The 14128-nt window shown below is 46.8% G+C and overlaps 3 protein-coding genes across 8 annotated transcripts in view; 1 reads left to right on the top strand and 2 right to left on the bottom strand.

Annotated features, from left to right (window-relative positions):
• Window positions 1-14128, bottom strand: part of LOC119168255 (uncharacterized) — a 523033-nt gene that overhangs the window by 444958 nt on the left and 63947 nt on the right. The window lies entirely within an intron of this gene.
• LOC119163621 (uncharacterized) lies at window positions 1419-3725 on the top strand. The gene is made up of 4 exons (XM_037415663.2): window positions 1419-1633; window positions 2381-2479; window positions 2542-2646; window positions 3039-3725. Exons 1-4 carry the CDS (start codon window positions 1564-1566, stop codon window positions 3683-3685), a joined length of 921 nt encoding a protein of 306 aa, XP_037271560.1. The 5' UTR covers window positions 1419-1563; the 3' UTR covers window positions 3686-3725.
• LOC119177033 (putative nuclease HARBI1) lies at window positions 3730-6861 on the bottom strand. Its single transcript, XM_037428390.2, has 4 exons — window positions 6312-6861; window positions 6113-6255; window positions 5337-5505; window positions 3730-4620 (listed from the first exon to the last, which is right to left on the bottom strand). The coding sequence occupies exons 1-4, from the start codon at window positions 6711-6713 to the stop codon at window positions 3925-3927; spliced, it is 1410 nt and encodes a 469-aa protein (XP_037284287.1). The 5' UTR covers window positions 6714-6861; the 3' UTR covers window positions 3730-3924.

The raw sequence follows: 14128 nt of genomic DNA on the forward strand, positions 1-14128 counted from the left end.
GAAAGAAAGAACGAAAGAAAGAAAGAACGAAAGAAAGAAAGAAAGAGAAAGAAAGAAAGAAAGAAAGAAAGAAAGAAAGAAAGAAAGAAAGAAAGAAAGAAAGAAAGAAAGAAAGAAAGAAAGAAAGAAAGAAAGAAAGACGGTGCCACCATTATACGCGCGAGTGGACTTTTCTGTTTTTCTGACGTTCATCCGAAAAGGCGTGTTCTGGGAGATGTTTTATTCTTTTTTTTTTTTCGGCGAGACTTCGTCGCCTCCGCCGCCCTCTTCAGTTCAAAGGCACGCAGGCGCGTGCATCCATAATCGAACAGGAATCGCGCCGGTTCCCGCCAGGCGTATATACCTGCGTAAGTATCCTCCGCGTGGATGTATAGCATTACGTGCAACACAGCACAGACGCCGCTCCAACTCGCCCCTTCCTGCAGAGGTTCCTATACGCGTTCTTCCTTTTTCCTTCCTTCCTGCGCTCTCTCTCTCTTTCTCGTGAGACTCAAATCACGATGCGCCGCACAAAATGCGCGCTGCGCCGGATGAGAGCGTGTGTGAGGTCCGAGTACCATGACAAGCGTACAGGTCTCGAATGTATAGCGTATATGTCTTACAGTTGCGCAAAAGCGCCCTGCTGCAAATATCTGACGCGGGCACGAAAGTCAAGCGCCCCCTGAATTATTCCGACCACAAATGAAATCGCAAGGCCGTAAGATGCAGTCTTGCACTCTTGATACGTTTACTGCCGCCCCATTTGTTACAAGCAACGAGCGTTTCCAAATTTGAAATCAGTCATTAGCGCACGTCCCGTCTTCTTCCTTGGTTGCTGCGATTTCGGCGCCATGTCTTCATTGATTGGTTGATTGATTGATTGATTGATTCATTGATTGATTGATTGATTGATTGATTGATTGATTGATTGATTGATTGATTGATTGATTGATTGATTTGTTGGGTTTAACGTCCCAAAACAACCATATGATTACGAGAGACGCCGTAGCGGAGAGCTCCGGAGATTTCGACCACCAGGGGTTCTTTAACGTGCTCCCAAATCTGACCACACGGGCGTATACAACATTTCCGCCTCCATCGAAAATGCAGCCGCCGCAGCCGGGATTCGATCCCGCGACCTGCGGGTCAGCAGCCGAGTACCTTATAGCCACTAGACCACCGCGGCGGGCATGTCTTCGTTAAATAGGCACGTGAAACCGCAGATATCGTCATCACAAAAGGCAACTTCACATTGTTACATAAAATCGGGTGACACAATTATCGACACTAATGGCGAATTCCATTGAGAGAACAGGAGTAAGGGTGCCGAGCAGAGAGGAGTAGGGGGCAGAGCACTGAGAGCCGCGTCACTCGACCTGCCACTGGAATGCGGCACACCTCCGCAGAGCAGGTGTGAGGGAATAAAAAGGCGAGTGAGGAGAAAGGTTGTGCATCCCAGCGTCCTCTGCTGCAAAACACGTGCGGTCTGATCCGGACGGGCAAGGAAAGCACGTGTGGCAGTGGTTGGTACAGCGCACTCGCTTGCGCGCTATCCTGCAAAGCTGCTGCTTCGTATACTACTACATGATGGACTCGGAAGCTCAGCGCATCCTACTGTCTTTAATTCAACACCAGGCACCATCTAGTACGGAAGGTAAAGTGAATTTGATTGCTTTTTATTTGTTTCAGCGCACTTGTCGCGCATGCAGCATGCAATGCATTCTTGCGCGCGTGGACCTAAGCCCACTATTCTTTATCATATCAGAAAAACACCGTGGATATGACAGCTTTATCAGACTGTTCATGCAGTTACCAGCTGCTGCTGTCATCAGCAGTTAACAAAACGTAAACAATTCTAGAAGTACTGCAGTACACTATCCTGTTGCCAAGTTTCCTTGCATGAGTAATTAATCCTTAATTCAAAACAAACTTACATTGCAGACCCCTCCATCAGCAACAGAATGATTCGCAGCGTTTTAAGAAAAGTAACTGCGAAGTGGCGTGTAGCAAGTGTCACGTGGGTGCAGCTAAGTATTGCACGCAGTAACAATTTATTTTTATTTCTGATTTTTAAGTGGCTAATGTCTCCAGACGGCAGATCAGCATCCCACGTGATACGGTGAAGCCATACATCTCCTCGGAAGCACGATTTCTTATCGCAGGGTCGAGATGCTACGTATGATAAGCGATATTTTTTTTTAATTATCAGTGATTTGTGCAGTGTTTCATGCAGCCCTGTAACATGATGAATTGACTTTTTTAGAATTTGTTTTTTGCTTGCTCTAATCCGCTTACCTTCGAGTGTAAGGCATCCGAGTTTGCATAATGTAGCTGACTACTTGAGAAACCATTTTCATTATATAACTGATTTGATTACATTTCCATCATTGTGTGAAAACAGATGCAGTTCTGCGTACAAATATGGCTGGCGATGTGCCAAGGCGAGGGAGCGAAGAAATGCGCATGGAGCTCAGATTGCCATGCGTTGAAACAGGAGGTGGTAAGTATTAGTATTAACATTATTGCGAGGCACTACATTTACTGCTCATTTATATTTTTTAGATGGCACAGATACTCTGCACCTGCCAGCTCCCACTGCATCAAGATCAGCTGACGGGGAGACTGGTGCTCAAAGCAAGCCATCAGGCTCCAGGAGAGGAGGTGGAGGCAAGTATATTAACACTGAGTGTCTACAATTGCCTCAGCAAGTGTTCTTGGGTAAATCTAACAAGCATGCATCAGAGCGTGTAAAAGTGTACTTGTAGGAGTGATCCTTAAATGACAAAAAAAAAAAGAGAGCATGGAAAGCAGACCACTACAATTACTGGAAGACTGGCACAATTTGCATATTGCATTTACATGCACAATACCAGAACTTATCACTTATGTATGTTTGCTAGTCTGCGCAAATGCTTGTTTTGTTGATTAATGCTTGCTGATTGATAATTAAGCTCAAGTGACCGTGCTGTGTGTTAAATTATTCAATTATAAGTAATGCCTGCACAATGACCGACAGTTTCCCAATAAACCATTTATGTGTTGGTTCTTTCTTATTCTAGCTGCTGAATGGACAGAGGGGCAAACAAGGCTGCTCCTAGAGTACTACCTCAAATATTTCCCTCAGATTGGCCCATTTAAAAAATTCAAAAACAGGAAGCAAGCCTTTAAACAAATATCGATGGACATCGAGGCTGTGCTTGGCATAGCCAAAACCCCAGAACAGTGTGAAAATAGGTACAAAACAGTAATTAGGCGTCGGAAGGCGTCTTCCGACCATAACAAAAGGTCTGGTGCTTCACCCACCCCTGTGCCTTTTGACGACGAGGTGAAAAAAATTGAAAGCATTGATGACAGCATTGAACCGGAGGTAGAGCGAGACGCCTCAGGGGCTACATTCAAAGCCTCGCCCGAATCTCCGGCCGTGTTGTCACCTGCCAACACCACTGAGGAAAATAAGACGCAGTCCTCAAATCCCGACACGAAGCCACGGGTAGGAACTGCACGCCTGGCACACATGCAGTTGTTTTTTACTGAAATGAGGGCACTGCAAGAAGAAAAGGAGGCTCAAAAGGCGGCCAGACGTCAAGAAAAAGAAAATCGAAGAGCTGAAAGGCAGGCCGAGCGACAGGTGCTTCGTGAAGAGCGGCGCAAAATGCATGAAGAAAAAATGGAGATTCTCCGTCAGGCCTTTGGACTTCCAAAATAAAGTGGTAGTTTTAAATAAATAAACGTACTACCCAAAGCGATTACTTAGTTTCAATGTCTTTTATTTTCTAGTTTGGCACAATACACTACCTTGAGAAAATGCAAATGGGCCAACAGGTGTGTGGTAAGGACAATTTTTCCCAACCTTGAAGGTGTTTTAACGAGTTCAGCTTTTCAGGTGGGCCTTTGGTAAGCATATATTTGCTCACAACTGCATAACACGTAAAGGAATTCCTTGTTTCATGGCTGCTGGTTCTGCAACCCCATTTTTATCATCAAGTGATCTCTCTTGATGCTAGCCAAGCCACGTAATAGGCTATCCTGTTGGGCTACACTACTGCTGCTTACTTGAACTGCAGAAGAGCTTGAGTCTACATTTGTTGTTTGTGAGGTAAGTGACAGGTCTCGTGACAGGTTCTCTGGCAAATCTCCACAATCAATGCAGAGGTTGTGAAGCACACAGCATGAAATGATAAACTTGGACATGTTATCCACTGTCCACATATCCAACCTGTGCAGTTGTCTGAAACGATTTTTTAAATCGCCAAAAGTATTTTCAATAAGCACCCTTGTCCCGGAGAGTCTTGCATTGAAGGTTTTTTTGATGCTGTCAAGATTCCCATAGTCTCGAATTGGTGTCATCAGGTACTCCCGGAAAGGATATGCAGCATCCCCCACTATATGGTACTTGCTAGAGCACAGTTGTGGCAAAACACTTGAAATCCTGGACCGACGGAAAATGCGTGCGTCATGAATTTTGCTTGGGTAGCCAGTGCTGGCATCAAGAAACCTCTTCTTGTTGTCACAAACACCTTGAAGTGTCAAGGATAGGTAATGGTGCCGGTTTATATAAACAGATCGCACTTTCCTGGCTGGGCACCTGATAGGCATGTAGCTTCCGTCAACACACCCAATTGTGTCTGGGAATCCCGACAGCTGCAAGAGAAAAAAATGTGCACACACATAGTCAAATAAGCATGGCACTAAGGGTAATGAAAGGTGCCAATAACATGCGGAAAAGTTTAAAACAAACTGGAGACTTGAAGCTCATAACGGCGAGTGCAATACACTACCGGTACACATGATTGAAATTAACTGGCTATTTAATTGTGAAGCATCTGGGAAAAATAATTGTAATAACTTATTTAAAAGGTGCATTCTGGCACTAACTAATTCATAATTGTAATAGTAGAGCGGTAAAGAACACATGGGACCGCACGAAGGGGAATTAATGACACATACAGAGTACATACAGAGTGCACAAGTAACTGAACTCTAGGTTTATTCACTGTACATGCAGGACAAGTACTAGATGTACATCACTAAGCAGAAGATGGGAAAATAGAAGAGATATGAAACAGCATCACATGGTCAAAACTACTCAAGAAAAATGTCCGATTGCTGACAGCATTTGTAATACACATGAAGGAGGCTTGACTGTGTGGTGCTCTTTCATATCTCTTGCATTTTTACATTTTCTGTTCATTTGCAGTTCTGATCCTGCATATCAGTTGCTTTCAGTCCTTATTGTGGTTTGAGTAGGTGTAATTCCTCTTAGTCTGGTCCCTTGAGTTGTGTAGAGCTGTATGACATTGGTGTGAAAAAAACTGTAGTTTATACCTTAAATAGCATGTTTACAAAAGCATAGTTACCTTCTCAAAATCCACAGCAAGCTTCTGCAGGTCACTGGGGAACTTGATTACATTCGGTGCTATGTCGAGCAGGAATGCAGTTACTCGGCCCATCATTCTGTGGTGAGTGCTTTCTGCGACTTCAAAGCGGCCAGCGACATCTCTAATGCATGCTTTGTTGGCTGCATACCTGAAAAGGAGAGGATACTCTAATTAAATAATGGAATTAAGCTTGCTGTTGCTGTCAATGACTGAATAATGGTGTTAACAATGCTGTCGCTGTCAATGAAGCAAATTAGCAAGACAACTGAAGTCAGAAAACACGATTCCACCTTTTTGGGTGACACCTTAGAAACTCAAAATATTTGATTAGTAGAAGCACTATCTAAATAACAAATTCTAATTTTAATTCGCGCATTACATTTATAAGTGTGGAGATGAAGCTCACTGTGAACCTGCTGACACAGCCGATTTGAAATGCTTCGTGAGCAAAAGTTTTCATGGTTGTTTGTAATGATGCATCATGAATTATGCTTTGCCACTGATTCTAGTAACGAGAATTTTGTGAAGCTCAGTGTGTAGGTGTACAAACTACGAAAGCATTTCACAAAATACTATAACTCTATTACGTTCGACACTCGCTAGTAGCATTTAACAAGTTTAAAGCAAGGTGGTCCAATGACATGCTGCGAATTAGGTACATTTATTTGCAATATTTCATATGCCTCTAACCCACTATAAAACGGATTATGCAGTGACCTGATGACAGCGGCATTCCTAAACGTACGGACACTCACCAAAGAAAGGAGAGAATGTGTTCTTCAGCCGACTTGGCAGGCAGGCCACCATGATCACTGTTCTGAGGGCAGTGCGGTGACTTGGCGAATTCTGCTGCCAAGAAGTCCACGACCGGCCGCGTGACGCGGAAATTTCTTTTGAACTGGAAGAAAACAGGCCTTTAAGCAACCTAATTAAAACAGAAGCCGAATGACTCACCTCCTCGTCGGAGTAGCTAGCCACCGTCTTTGTAACATATGCTTCCACTTTCGGCCTTCGCTCTGGCAGAGAAAAGAGCTGCTGAAACGCTGCTGCATACACTTCGTCGTCATCGTCGCTGCTGCTTGAACTCGACTCGGACGTAGAGCTCCAGCAGCTATCGCTGCTGACATCGTCTAGCTCGTCAAATACTTCGGCAAGACGACGACGTTTTGCTGCCTCCGCCATCCGTGAATCTGAAGGCAGGCAAGGTGGACGTTCACTGCCAGAATCTGCCGCTACGACGTTAAAATCGTTCGAGCCCGAGCACCACGCACGCTTCGCTGCCGCCATAACCGCCCGACACGACGCCGCAAAATGTAAACAAGTGAGGAGGATTGCTGAGAGGGTATGTCCGGACATGACGTTCCAAACACGTGGTTTCCTGCGTTTTCCACTCACTCCGCTTTTTAAGAGGGAGCAGACAGAACTGCTCCTGGCTGCTCTCGGCGCAGCAAAAGCGCTCTCGCTCTACCAATGGATGACAGTGCTCCTACTCCTGTTCGACCACTGAAACACGCCGCCTCGGAAGAGAGCACTTTGAGCGTGCTTTTGAGTGCACCTGCTCTCCCAATGGAATTCGCCATAAGTGGCACTCCGTCTCGTGTCGTCTCTCGTGATTCGGTTCTTTCGCGCCTCAAAAGCAATCATGAACGTACGCCAACTCACCCGACAAATGGTTGGCTGGCAAACCGCATTCACCCCGCGGATACGAGCTTCCTTTTACTTTGTCATGTTCCTTACCTTTTCTTTGTTCACTCCTCTTCTCCCCCCATCTATTCGCAGACTGCAGTTAGGATATCGGTGATTTACGCACCGGTGACGTCATCGTGACGTCAACTGAAGTGACATCACACTATGGCGTCGTCACATGAAAGCGTTGTTTGGTTGAAGGTGGACCGATCACGGAGGCAGTGCAAATCAAGGTGACGTGCAGAAAGTTTTCCAGTAAGCTGGGGTGCGAGGTTCAATACATCGCTTGAGAAGGAAAAGATAACTTCCGCCTTACATGGAGCCATTTTAACAGAACGTATAAGCATGGCCTCCGAGATGGCGGGCGTGCAGCCGCAATCTCGGAGGCCATGGTATAAGGCACTGAGTTCCCTATAAGTGCACTAGAGAGAGCCCTGGTGCTAGTGCCTACGGGAGCTGCAACGCGCGGCGCAGCAGCGAGCATGGGAATGACGGGTAGTGCACGGATATTTGTCTAATCTTCGTACTTTCGACTCCGTTTGGCTTCGCGTGGCTTTGTCAAGTTGCTCTGTCAAGAAAAGATAGTCGGCCAAAGTTGTGCAGTCGCACTTCACCACCTTGACCTTCTAGGTTGGCCCATTAAAATCTGGTCAGGAAGCTCACAATGGTTCGTTGTTTCGTTCAAAGCAAAACCAAAACACAGCAATAAATGTAGCCACGAGTGCGTTCGAAGCGTGCAAGCACGAAGACTATATGCAAATACATGTACTACTCATAGTTCCCATGGTGGCTGAACGATTGCAGCGCCAGAGTCCCCTCTAGTTAATTTTATGACGAAACTCTATGGCATAAGGAACCGAGCGAGTGTATTCGCATATAATTTTCTAAACAAGCAAATATATAAATAGGCAATATACACATTACTTCAAAGAAATAATGCTTGGGCCGCTCGAGTTTTCCGGAAACGCCGCGTGTCTAAATGTGCGTATACAAAGAGCAACGCCTCCTAAAAAAATTATGCCTGGAACGTGAGCCGCGAAAACGCTGCCCTACCCTCTGATTTTACCCGCCTCCTTCGGTGCGAAGGCGAGCGTCTCTGACGGCCGCCCCTTGCAAACACAGCAATGACCTCACAGTTGCCTCCGAGCAGCCATGATTTCACGTGACAGAGCGGTACGGTAATGTCTCGTGACTGAGCGGTACGGAGACGAGCGGTCTCACGTGGCGGCCGGTCGCAACACAAGGCAGGAGGCATGGCCTCCGAGATTGCGCGCTGGCAGGAGGCGCCCAATCGAAAGGAGAGCGACGTTCCAGGCATAGTTTTTCTAGGAGGCGTTGACAACGAGAGAGCGAGAATTTACACAAGGGAGAGAAAGAGAGAATGATGACGGCGAATTGTAGGAAATCAGAATATGGTCCTGCTAAGCTGGGGCAAATCTAAAGACGAACATCAATTCTGGTGGCTTGTGAGAACGCAACGACGGCTCATATAACCGAATTCGTGCTGTTGACGTCAGGCCAAAGACTACCTCATCGCCTAATGGTCTACTAAGATATGCAATCGAAGATATCAGTTTCTGATATTCTCTTGCGTACGCTAGACCGGCGCAAAATATATATATTGGAGCGTTTCTGGTAGCTGCAAGTGGCCACAATCGGGACCTGTGTCACTGCAGCCGACCGATAAGGCATAAACGTCCCGCGTGTGTCACACAGAGACGAATGCGGTAAATCATCCAAGCGATGCTTCGCTTTAGCTTACGAGGCATACGGAACTTCATTTCTATAGGTCCCGTGCATTTGAGCAGCCGCTTGCGCCGGCGTTCTGGTTTGTTCCAGCACTCTATAAGGTGGAGCTGCGCAACATACCGCATACATAAATCATCACACAGCTGAATGGCGTACTCTGCATGTATTATATAAAGCTCGACTCGGTTTCCTCGTAACCATGGAAGGCGACCACGCGCATCGCGCTTGGCTTCTCGACCCGGTCGATTGGTCCACCCAACGTTTGAACTCCTTTAAAGACATTCTTCCGTGCTTTACATAGGTATTTACCTTCGTAGGGTTATTTCGCATCGCATGGTGGTGTGTGAAATAGAATATAAGGACGCGAGAGAGAAAGAGGTGTCATGAGGCAAATATATTTCAAAAGAATTGCTGGATTGGGAGCTCACTTTCTTTCATAGTTTCTTGCTTGCTTTCTATCGCATTGCGCAATACTCTCCAACACCATTTCCTTCCTCCAACGGAGGGAATTGAACGTACGCCCGAGTGCATATCGGCGCAAAACTTGTGCTGCTATACAGGCAACGACGAAAGTCATGAGTGAAACAAATGCAACAAGAAAACACTACATTAAATTCCACAGCGTGAAAGGACACGTGATCTTGATAAAAGTTCAGACTGCCAGTCAGAACCGACTGATACTCGACAAGCCCACAATAGGGTAAAAAAAAAAAAGCTGTTAATATCAATACGCATGTAGCCGGCACACCTTTGAGGGCCGCGTTTGTACCGACTTTTTTTTTTTCACGAATTACATCCCACCGAAATGTGTGCCTCATGGAGTACTCGTTTGCAAATCCCATTTGGCCAGCCAACAGAGGCCAGGGGGCGCATCTATAGGCCACGGCGGGAGCGACCCATTCATTCCACCGCCCACGGCCAGAGGACGCGCGCCTCATTAGCGATGCGAACCACTAAATTGAGAGATAGGCGCGGTAGCAAGCGGGTGTACAACGCATCTACACGTGACGTAACCGTCGTCGTCATCGTCTTTAGGGTTGAAGGCGCCGACTTTTAAGCCGTAGGCGTGGCCATGCAGACACCAAGCGAGCGGACTCACTTGGCATGTATATAGGAAGAAGCGGCAAGGGGAGACGTATTGCGTAACTGTGGGCTAAAGGAAGCAAAATATAAAATATTGGCAGGATGACCGGATGCGCGCGCACATATTGTCCGAGACGCGATTTGAACTTCAATCGCCGCTTTGCAATAAGCAGAGAAACGGTAGCCACATGGGTTGGTAATTGGTATACATGTGGCCGGTTAAATAGGAGACAATAATTGGTCAGATAACAGTCGCATGTTCACGACATCTTAGTCGAAACCTATAAAACGAGATATGAACATGGGGCGAGCAGGCAAGATAGGCCTCTTGTCGTAAAGACTGGCTTACAAGAGAAGGCAAGCGCGCGAGGGGAGAAACAGAAAGCTATAGGTGGGCGGACGAGATTGGGAAGCTCGCAGGGATAACGCCGTCGCAGATAGGACGGGTCCAGATTAGCTGACGTAAAATGGGGGGAAGCCCTTGGCGGTTCTTCAGTGGGTGTAATCAGGCCGACGATGGTGATTTCGTAGACAAAACAACGCTTCTGGCATTGCGATTAAAGCGGAACTCGTAGCTTCGTCAGTGGAGGAAAGCTATATATATAGAGAAAAAAAAACCGTATTGCTGCTACCAGGCATGTTAAGCCCCGCCGCGGTGGTATAGTGGTTAAGGCTGCTGACCCGCAGGTCGCGGGATCGAATCCCGGCTGCGGCGGCTGCATTTCCGATGGAGGCGGGAATGTTGTAGGCCCGTGTGCTCAGATTTGGGTGCACGTTAAAGAACCCCAGGTGGTCGAAATTCCCGGAGCCCTCCACTACGGCGTCTCTCGTAATCATATGGTGGTTTTGGGACGTTAAACCCCACATATCAATCAATCAACCAGGCATGTTAATAATAACTGTTGTTATAGGGTGTTGCGTCCGCAAAGATACGACACAATTATGACACCGTTATAGTGGAGGGTTCCGTAAATCTTGACCACGACATCGCCACAATAGCCGGGCCTCCTCCCTGTGGCATTTATCCTCCATCAAAATGCGGTCGCCGCGGGCGGGCTTCCATCCCGCGACCTTGGCCAGCAATCCAGCAGCATAACCATATACGTCATCACGACGGGTTGTTTCGGAACAGCCGTCTCCGTCGTGTCGTGCCTTCTCGTGCCTTCAGACCTCAATTATAACAAAAAAAAGAAATTAATGTTGCCGTTACTCCAAATAAGCACCACTTTTATCTCGAAGAGAACGGTTGATTGATTGATTGATTGATTGATTGATTGATTGATTGATTGATTGATTGATTGATTGATTGATTGATTGATTGATTGATTGATTGATTGATTGATTGATTGAACATTTATTATCATTTGTCACATGAGGTTTACAAACACTTTTATCTCGAAGAGAACGGTTGATTGATTGATTGATTGATTGATTGATTGATTGATTGATTGATTGATTGATTGATTGATTGATTGATTGATTGATTGAACGTTTATTATCATTCGTCACATGATGTTTACAAACACTGATTGGACCCATACACTGAGGCTAGTGTAGGGTCCGACGAGAAAAGTAATGGACAGAAGCGGGAAATATCAATTACACATAATACATATACAGACACTGTAAATATACACATATACAGAGTAGAGAAGTTTTTTCTCTTCTTAAACAATCTGGTCACACCAAACAAGACAACAAGGTTGTTACGCGGCGGGTGTTAGATAAACCCTTCGCGAGTGTATTGAATGCGCGAAGACACGGTATAGGCACGCTGGCATAACGGAGCGCAACAAAAGTACACGACAGCATCTCGCGTTGCGCGCGTCTTCCCGGTGCCAACGATGGGCGGCGACTACAAGGACGTCGCAACATTCCGACACCCACCCACGTCGCGAATATGGTGCGGGTCATGCGAGCGAAGGCGTCCCCGGCGGGACGTCCCAGACGAAGAGGCGACGGCGACGACTGCGGGCCTCGCCCGTGCACCACGGTACGGGGAAGCTATATATAATATATTAGGGGCAAACAAGCGCTATAGATGCCGCGCACGGAAGAACAGCGCTGGGAAATATCAAAGGGGCTTCAAAAAAACAACTGCAGTTGCACACGACTTTCAACTCCTTCGCGACCGTGGAAAAATTGTGCCCGGTTCGCATGTTTTTTTTTGTTTTTTTTTTTTGCAATTATCTTTTCGTACTGAAACTTTCTCGCCCACAAGACGAAGACGCAAACGAAAGGTTCACGAGGACCAGCGCGGACTAACAACTGATTTTTTTATTCTGAACCACCTTTCCGTATTATCCCAACTATTTTTTTTTCTTAGAACCAATATCAAGGTGTCCCGTTAGGTATCAATATTATGCTAAGCGATTCTACTTTTTAATGGTTTTACTTCGATTTTTGTCGTTAACCTAGAATATGCAAGAATGGCAATGAAAAAACGAGATTTATTGAACATTGCAAAGAGAAGTTAATGGTACGCTCCCAACTCGACAGAAAAAATAAAATAGAAGAGAGAGGACTTCAAAAAACAAGCCCTGTCTATAGACCGCATGTGGCCAAGCGCATACCGCCTGACGAAACTGCTCGCAGAGAACTTTATTCAACAACCCGTGGACGGAACAGTAGATGTACAGTCAACGTCAAAAGTTAAGGAAGCCCGAAACACACACAATGAAGAGAAAAAAAAAGCTGAATATTCGCACCGATTCTGAAACCAGCCTTGAAATTACGTTTTCCGCCTGCTCCCAAACGGCCTATATAACAACGTATACTTCGCAGCCCGACCGAACGCAGTCACAAATTCCTGAATTATTGCACTCCGTCAAACAGTTGCGCTGTACAATTTACGGTCATGCTAAACCAATACGTCCAGTGTTCAATATTCAAAGTTTTATTAGACCTATAGTGCGCCATCTCAACTTTCGACGCCGATGCACGAGGGACACGTCGCAGGCCAAACGGCTATAGATAGATGGCGCCTCGTTTTCGGCAAACGCGAAACAACGTACAATAGATAATAAAACCTCTAAATGTGCCGTGTGTGCGTGTGCCCGTGTCTGAGCGTGAACGTGTGTAAGGCGAGCGGAGGGGAGTGGGGAGGTAGGTCTCTATAGAAACTCGCTGGAAAAAGCGTGGCTCGTCAGGCCGCCATCGGCAAGGTGGGCCACCATCTCCGAAGGTGCATGGCCCTAATGACTTCAACATCATAACGGTGATGGTGCCAAAGGCAAAAGAAAACAGACAGGGGAGAGGAGGGGGAGTGAGGGCGGACGTCGCAGTACCATTGTTTTCAAGCGACGGTGTTTTTCGACACAGTGGTGCGCGGCACTATACTTCCTCGGCTGCACAGCTGAACAGCGTAAATATTGTGCTGAACCATTGGCGTAGCCGGGGGCTAGAACACAGAGCGCCTGCAGTTCCCCTCCCGATTTTTTTTTTCTTCCCTGGGGTATACAAAGCAGAAACGACACCCGACCACACTTGCCTAACCCGGCGGTGCCCTACTTGCAATCAATATAAATCATTCACGGGGTTTAAACATGCCAAAACCACGATCTGATTGATTGATATGTGGGGTTTAACGTCCCAAAACCACTATATGATTATGAGAGACGCCGTAGTGGAGGGCTCCGGAAATTCAGACCACCTGGGGTTCTTTAACGTGCACCCAAATCTGAGCACACGGGCCTACAACATTTCCGCCTCCATCGGAAATGCAGCCGCCGCAGCCGGGATTCGAACCCGCGCCCTGCGGGTCAGCAGCCGAGTACCTTAGCCACTAGACCACCGCGGCGGGGCCAAAACCACGATCTGATTATGAGAGACGCCGTGGAGGAGGAGGGCTCCCGAAAATTTCGATCACGTGGGGGTTCCTTAACGCGTACCTAGATCCAGGAACACGGGCATCAAACATCTCCGCCTTCATCAAAATGTATACGGCCACCGCGGCCAGGATTGGATGATGCTAAGCCAACCGGATTTTGTGGGATCTTCCGCAGCCTCCTCCGCAGGGTCGAATTTATAGCGACCACGACGAAGGAAAAGCGAGTCAATAAAATAAGCACGCCGTTCTTTAACCGTGCACACGCGTGAAATACGAGAACGAATCCAGACATCCTATACGAGGTTGAGCATATACGCGCCGGCGGCGGCAGAGATCAAGAGAACAGATCGCAGTCGACGGTTGCGAAGCAGAAAAAAAAATGCAAAGTGAAAAAAAAAACTGTAAAAGACGCGGCCGTAGCAGT

The sequence above is a fragment of the Rhipicephalus microplus genome, chromosome 6 (genome assembly GCF_043290135.1).
Source record: "Rhipicephalus microplus isolate Deutch F79 chromosome 6, USDA_Rmic, whole genome shotgun sequence".
NCBI classification, from domain to species: domain Eukaryota; kingdom Metazoa; phylum Arthropoda; class Arachnida; order Ixodida; family Ixodidae; genus Rhipicephalus; species Rhipicephalus microplus.